This window comes from Vulpes vulpes, chromosome 15, assembly GCF_048418805.1.
Source record: "Vulpes vulpes isolate BD-2025 chromosome 15, VulVul3, whole genome shotgun sequence".
NCBI classification, from domain to species: Eukaryota; Metazoa; Chordata; class Mammalia; order Carnivora; family Canidae; genus Vulpes; species Vulpes vulpes.
Window position 1 is genome coordinate 69271328 of NC_132794.1, and position 7563 is coordinate 69278890.

The following is a 7563-nucleotide window of genomic DNA, read 5'->3' on the forward strand; positions in this document are numbered from 1 at the left end:
CGTCGGGAAGTTTCTTCCGCCCCGGGGGAGCCCCAGAGTCGGCGGCCGCGGAATCCAGGCCTGCCGGCGCCCCACCTCCGGCTCGCCATGCCACGGGCCGCGGAGGCCCCGCCGGTGCAGGTGTGGGTGGGCGGCCAGCTGTTCCAGGCCGACCGGGCGCTGCTGGTGGAGCACTGCGGCTTCTTCCGCGGCCTCTTCCGCTCGGGCATGCGGGAGACGCGCGCCGCCGAGCTGCGCCTGGGCGCGCTGAGCGCCGGCGGCTTCCGCACCACGCTGCAGGTGCTGCGCGGCGAGCGGCCCGCGCTGGCGGCCGCCGACGAGCTGCTGCAGGCCGTGGAGTGCGCCGCCTTCCTGCAGGCGCCGGCGCTGGCGCGCTTCCTGGAGCACAGCCTCACGTCGGACAACTGCGCGCTGCTGTGCGACGCGGCCGCCGCCTTCGGCCTGCACGACGTGTTCCGCAGCGCCGCGCTCTTCATCCGCGACGGCGCGCGCGAGCTGGCGGCCGAGCTGGCGCTGCCCGAGGCCCGCGCCTACGTGGCGGCGCTGCGGCCCAGCAGCTACGTGGCGGTGAGCACGCACACGCCGGCGCCCGGCTTCCTGGAGGACGCGTCGCGCACGCTGTGCTACCTGGACGAGGAGGCGGACGCCTGGCGCACGCTGGCCGCGCTGCCCCTGGAGGCGAGCACGCTGCTGGCGGGCGTGGCCACGCTGGGCAACAAGCTGTACATCGTGGGCGGCGTGCGCGGCGCCAGCAAGGAGGTGGTGGAGCGGGGCTTCTGCTACGACCCCGACGGCGGCACGTGGCGCCGCTTCCCCAGCCCGCACCAGCCGCGCTACGACACGGCGCTGGCCGGCTTCGACGGCCGCCTCTATGCCATCGGCGGCGAGTTCCAGAGGACGCCCGTGAGCTCTGTGGAGCGCTACGACCCGGCCGCCGGCCGCTGGAGCTTCGCGGCGGACCTGCCGCAGCCCGCGGCGGGCGTCCCGTGCGCCCAGGCGCGCGGCCGCCTCTTCGTGTGCCTGTGGCGGCCGGCGGACACCACGGCCGTGCTGGAGTACGCGGCGCGGGCCGACGCCTGGCTGCCGGTGGCCGAGCTGCGGCGCCCGCAGAGCTACGGCCACTGCATGGTGGCCCACCGCGACAGCCTCTACGTGGTGCGCAACGGACCTTCCGACGACTTCCTGCACTGCGCCATCGACTGCCTCAACCTGGCCACCGGCCAGTGGACGGCGCTGCCCGGCCAGTTCGTTAACAGCAAGGGAGCGCTCTTCACGGCAGTGGTGCGCGGCGACACCGTCTACACGGTCAACCGCATGTTTACACTGCTCTACACCATTGAGGGCGGCACCTGGAGGCTGCTCAGGGAGAAGGCCGGCTTCCCGCGGCCGGGCTCCTTGCAGACCTGCCTCCTTAGGCTGCCTCCTGGCGCCGCGGGGCCTGTGGCCTCAACGACACCAGAACTGTGACCCCGGCTGCCCTTTAGGAGGGGATAACCCGGAGTCTTCCATGAGCCACGGCTGAGTCCATAAGGCAGGCCCTTCGGAGCTGCTCGGAGCTTCTGTCCCCCTGGTTGAGACCTGCAGGTCTTGGGCCTTGCGCTAGGAAGGTGATGGGACACGTGATAGGAACGTGTGTCGAGAAATTCAGAGAGTAACGAGGACACCGGGGTCTGCACCCTCGAATTACGTGGGCTCTGCTGAGAGGTGGTGGGTCACAATGCCGGCCGAATGGGCCACGGGAGTGGGATTTCACTAACCCAGGCTTGTGTGTGAGTGGGCCAATAATTGAGCATGGCTAGGAGTGAGATAAGCGAGGTTAATCAAGCTGCCAGTCAGCTGACAAGAATTAGGCACCTACTGTGTGCCAGGTACAGTGCAAGGCCTAATGTAGGTGTAGGTGCTAGAGAGGTCCACGAAGCCTAGAGTCTGGCCCAAGACCGGCAAAGGTTGATACACACTTAGTCTTGATCCGCTGAGGGCTAAGGGCAACACACAAAACGAAAAACTCACAGTGGAATAAAAGTATGGAAGAAATCAGGGCAAAGGGAACATAGGGAAGAGGAAAAATATTTAAGTCCAGGAAGGAAGAGAGTATGCCAAGTGCGTGAAGAAGGCAGGTGGGGTAATTAGCTGCTACAGGAAGGTTCAGAGGAAAGAGGAGGGGGGAAGGCTGGAACAGATGGGAAGAGGCTCGGTGAGCCCAGCCTTTGAGGCAGAACAGCTGTGGACAGAGGCATTTGGGGAGCGGGCGAAGCTGGCAGGGCTTGCAGGGACCGTAACAGCTGAACCTGTGAGAGAGAGAGGGCTCCCCACACCCCCTCACAGGATGCTGGCGGGGGGGAAAGAACTCAGTTGCAAGCCCCTCGCCCACTCCCGTTTTTGCCGTCACCCTGTGGGCAGTGGATTATTAACTTCCGTGACTTTAGGTCACTTGCGTGGGAGCCCACTCCTGGCCAGGTCTCACTGCTTCCTCTTCCGCAGTGGCGTCCCTCTTCCAAGCCTCTGCTCCTGCCATTCTAGGGGCCTGGAATGCCTTTCCTCCCTGCCACCCCCCACTCTGTTGTCTCTGTACCCACCTCCTCTGTGCAGGGTTGGCTCTTGCTGACCTTGGCTGCCTGCGTTGCTCGTTGGACCCCTGACTGGCAGTATTCTGTGCGTGAAACCACACAAATGTGCAGATAGCAGGGGCTGAGATCCTGTTGTGCTGTCAACTGACCTGGGTGCTTCCCCACCTAGAGAATCAAATCTTGAGGTCCTGATAGAACCCAGGCTGTAAGGGCTAGACCGCTTAGGAACCTGGTGTTGGATGAGGACTCTCGTCCCTCCTTTAGTATGTTCCTGGCCTGATTTCTGGTCACCTGCATACCCTAGTCCTTCAACTTCTCCATGACCTGTGTGTCCCCAATTGTTTCCATCCTCCAAGACCTGAGGCCCATGGGAAGTCCTAGCCTCATTAGAAGTATAGTATGCAGCATCAGCATGGAGCATAGTGTCGGGTCTGCCCCTCGTTGCCTTTTGCCCTGACCTATGTCCCAAGCCTTGGGGACTGCTGCCCCCAGAAGCCCATGACCTGGTAGCACTGGAGAAGCCTAAATCACAACAATAAATCCTGACTTTTGCATCCTGTGAATAATGTGCATAGTACTTTCACATCCGTCTTCCCGCTCCAGCCCTCAGTCCTGGGAGTTAGGTACCTTCGCTTCATGGCAGACAGATGAGGTATGTGAGGCCCAGAGGCTGAGCAATTTGCCCAAAGCCTCTGTCCCCGTGCCAGGGCATAACAGAGCTCCTCGGTTTTTGATTCTGTCAAAGTATAATTTTTATCACATATTAAAGGTTTATTTAATTCGTCAATAAAGGAAACAATGGTAAAGCTGGTTCAGAGGAATATTTGAGAGACGAGATTTATGTCTTTGGTTGGAAAAGACCTACTGAAATGAGTTTGCTAAGATAAGAGGTAAAGCTTACAGGACCTTACAGGACCTTACAAACCATAACTTGGGTTTCTGTACCGGAGTAAAATCCTTTGGATCTTCACATACACGCACCAGCCTATATATACATGCAGCGACAAGTTAGCAGGTAGCTTCACAAAGTCGGGACTCTAGTCAATAGTGAATTCTAAAACAGAGGCGTTTCGTTTTTCCCGAGAGAATTAAATAACTCTTGGCTGGTCAACCCTGCCCCACAGCAACATTGAAATGACAAGCAGTCCTTTCACCTATTTCCAAGTTATGAATAATTTTTTCTGAACAGTTCAGAGCACTGTCTTCCTTGTTCACTCCTAATGGTGAACCCTGAGATTTGCAATCTTGAGATCCATCTGCTCATCTGTTCTCTCAACCTACAGAGCTTGTGGATGTCACCTTTTGCAGCTGGCTGTGTGGACCTGCCCAGACAGGGCCTACTGGCTCCTGCGGTGGTGGTTTTATTCCTTGGTCCGGAGCAGCCTTTTCTGAGATGTCTTTTGTGCATAACAATGACATTGTTCACAGTGAGCTTTCCCACAGTTGACTTATTTAAGCTAAGAATTTTAAGTGGTTTTGCAGCTTGGCAAAACCTCTGCTCTTAAAGATTAAAAAACCCAAACACCCAAAGGTCACGTGATTGGAAGAGGCATGACAAGGAAGTAGCAGAACCCCAGCCTTGAACCCAGGGCCACATGCTTGTTTTCCGTGGCTGCCTCCCTGCCTCGCTGACATTCTGAGATGGACCAGGTGTTTCTGCCAGTCTCCTTAACACTCCCCTCCCTGTCACCCTTCCTCCTGCACCACCTTTTCTTAGTGTTTACCTGTTCCCCTAAACCCAGTCCTTTCCACTCCCCCTGTGATAGGAAAATTAACTGTCCTGGGTTCCCTTGCCTGAGGATCTAGCTGAGATTCTAATGGCCTGCTCCCTGAGGGTGCTAATGACTTGTTAAGGCCCTGAGGGAGTTTGCACTGTCACAGAGATCATCTCCCTCTCACAAAGTGTGGGGGGAGGTTTTCATAATCCAGCCCACCTTCTCTGGCCTCACCCACCAGTCAGGCTCCGTGCTGTTCCTTCCAGTCCACCACCCTCCACAAGGGTGGTCACCATGTCTGTTTGCAGGTAAGGAAACCAGCAGAAAGCTGAAATGAGTCACCCAAAGTCACATAGCCAGTCAAGTGGAAGAGCAAGGACCCGGAACAAGGACTTGGGATTCTCAGGCTCTCATACCCTGGCACATAGACTTGACCTCTGGGTGAAGGTGTGGTTTGGGAGGCCAAACCAGGTGGGGTGCAGCGGGGACAAATATACAGAGACACAGGGGTTACTAAACCCAGAAGACAGGGTTTAAAAATCTCTCCATCCCAGCTCAGAGGCCCCCTCTGAGAAGTCTATACTTCCAGAAAGATCTACACACACAGCTTAATGCAGGAAGGAGCATCTTCCTGAGTCTCCTTGGCAGCCCTGCAGCCCAACTCTCTGGAGCTGTCTCCAGTTCTCCATACACTTTCTCCTTGACCCTGACCCTGGTAGCCTTGCACCCCAAGCTTTCCTCTTCATGGAAACTATCCTGTTTGGGTTCTATAGCCTGCCTGACAGAGGCAGAAGGAGAAGCCAGAACTTCCTACGCTCGACCCAGGGCCTGCTTGCTTGCTTGCTTGCTTCCCTTCAGTCTGCTCATGTGGCAGCCAGAGCCATCCTAATGAAATGCCAGGCTGACCTTGCTGCTTCTCCATTCAGACCCTTGGGTGGTTCCTCATTTCACTCAAGTGAGAGCCCAAGTCCTTTCAGGATCCCCTGCCCCATTTCCTCCCTTGTGTTGTCTCCTACCACTCTCCCCCTGGTCTCATTGCTGTACTTTAAACATGCCAAACACACTCCAGCTGCAGGGCCTTTGCACAGGTACCCATGCCAGGCATACTTCCCTCAGTCCCCCCCCTCCTTTTTTTTTTTTTTTTTTTTTTGGTGATAACAGATCAATTTTAATTCTAGCACCTGAAGCTATACAAGGGTATGCTTTATCAATTTCATGGGACTGTTGTACACATTCAATAAAGTGACAACTGTGCAATACCACTTAGTATCTCACAATCAGGAACATACTTTGGAATTTAAACACAATCCACAGAATTAAAACCAAAATCAGAAGCCACCCACAGTTACACTAATTGTCAGTTAAAAGGTTTACACTTAATACTTGATACAACAGTCAATACCTAGTACAGGATTCCAAAAGTGACTTCAGATTCTCATCCTGTTGTAATCTCCGGAGGTTTCTCAAGCAGGTGTGTGACTGGCCAGAGGTGGCGCCACCAGGACTGGGACCAGGTGACTGCCCACCTCCTACAGGCCTTTGCTCAGATGTCACTTTCATTCTGAGGACTTTCCTGACCCTGCTCCCCTTAAAATCTATCTTCCCCTTCTCTGCAGTTCCTACTCCCTTTGCCTGCTTTATTTTTCTCTATAGCATCTAGCATCGTCTACCATGCTATATTTTTACTTCTTTAGCATCTATTTCCTCCTACTAAAACTTGAGTTCCATGAAGGCAGAGACTTTTTGTCTGTTCACTGCTGTATCGCTGGGATCCCGGAACAGTGACTAGACCATAGTAGGGGCTTAATTATTTAATGAATGAATGGTGCTCAACAGATGTCAGAAAAATGAATGAATAAATTGATCAATCGGAGGAAAACTCATAGAAGATTTCAGAGCAGAGGGCTATCATTTCCTGCAGGTGGTGGGGCTGGGCAGGTGACCAGGGGAAACTTTGATGAGGAGGTGATGAACTGTGAGGTCCATATACTTCCAGGGGAGAGTGGGATCTGAGAACAACAGCAGCTCACAGGTCACTTCTCTGCCTTCAGCAGAGGGGAGGAGACTGCAGTTGGAAGTGCTAATCATCCTGTGAAGAATCGCTCCTCTTGGCGGTGGAATACGCACAGAGCCTTCTGTTTATTTTCCTTTGGCCTCAAGCAGCTGGGCCTCTTTTTCACCCTAATTGCTTTGCTTCAGGTTGCTGTCATTTGCCAGGAATAGTAGCAAGTTAATTGTGCTAGTAGGAGAGGCAGATGTCAGCAGACGGGCCTCCTCTGAGCACCTGATCGTGGGCTGGGAATGTGGGGACCCCCAGGAAGGGCCTCACGGGGCTCATCCCTGCAGTGTCCTCTGCAACCCTCATGATTCTCAGCCCCAGCTGGAGTGGGAAGCATGAAAAGGAGGAGCCCCTCTCTCTGGTGACTCAGCAATTAGAAGGTAAAGGGGGCCTTTATGGGGCTGCAGAGTCTTGGACTAGGGTATAATAAACATTTCGTGCAACCCCTCCTTTTACAGGGAGGAAGGGAAGTTCTGGGGGAGAGGGCGGGCAAGTAACTTGCCTGGAGACAGACAGCCATGCAGCACACCACTCTGAGCTAAAATTCACATCTCTCGAATCCTCTTCCCATCACACCATGCTGCATCTCTCTGCTGCCCACCAGGACACCTGTGAGGGAGCTTCCCCAAAATGACCCAGCAGGCCTGCTCTCCCTGGTTCCAGACCTCCATCCTTATTTTTCCCACTAAGCCTCCCTGCTCTGGCATCCCATGCTTTCAGCACCCTGCTGACAGACAAGGGGATTGAGCTCTAACGGTGGCATCTGGGCCCCAGCCCGCTCTTTCTCACACACCATTTGATAACACTGAGAGTGGCCTGATGCCATTCGCCTAGTACGCTTCTCTCTCCAGTAACGTATTTTCATCTGACAGCGGCCTTCCGTAGATGTGCGTAAGCCCGCAGGCCTGATGAGCAGAGGCAACTGCAGGTGCCCAGAGACGGAGCTCGCTAGCAGGTCAGCCGGAAGGATGGGACCGAGGATCCTGCAGGCGCCGCTCGCAGAGGGCCAGCTCTGTCTGCCGGGCAGCCAGCTTATCTTGGGGTCCGGCCTTGGCTCTGACAGGAACTGCCCTGTGACCACAACTCAGTTCCTTGACCTTGCTGAAGTGGAAGTGTCTCAAGCCCAAACAAGGAGAACAATCCCTGCCCTGGAGGGTTGTTATGAGAGTGAAGTGAGAACCTAGAGGCCAGCATACATTATCCTCACCTTCCATATTCCTTA

The 7563-nt window shown here is 55.3% G+C and overlaps 1 protein-coding gene across 1 annotated transcript; it reads left to right on the forward strand.

Moving 5' to 3' along the window:
- On the forward strand, nucleotides 1-3373 carry KBTBD13 (kelch repeat and BTB domain containing 13). Its single transcript, XM_072738822.1, has one exon. It carries the CDS (start codon nucleotides 88-90, stop codon nucleotides 1465-1467), a length of 1380 nt encoding a protein of 459 aa, XP_072594923.1. The 5' UTR covers nucleotides 1-87; the 3' UTR covers nucleotides 1468-3373.
- Nucleotides 3374-7563: the final 4190 nt, after the last annotated feature.

Coding starts and splice junctions, on each gene's coding strand:
- KBTBD13 (XM_072738822.1), top strand. CDS start 88: ATGCCACGGGCCGCGGAGGCCCCGCCGGTGCAGGTGTGGGTGGGCGGC.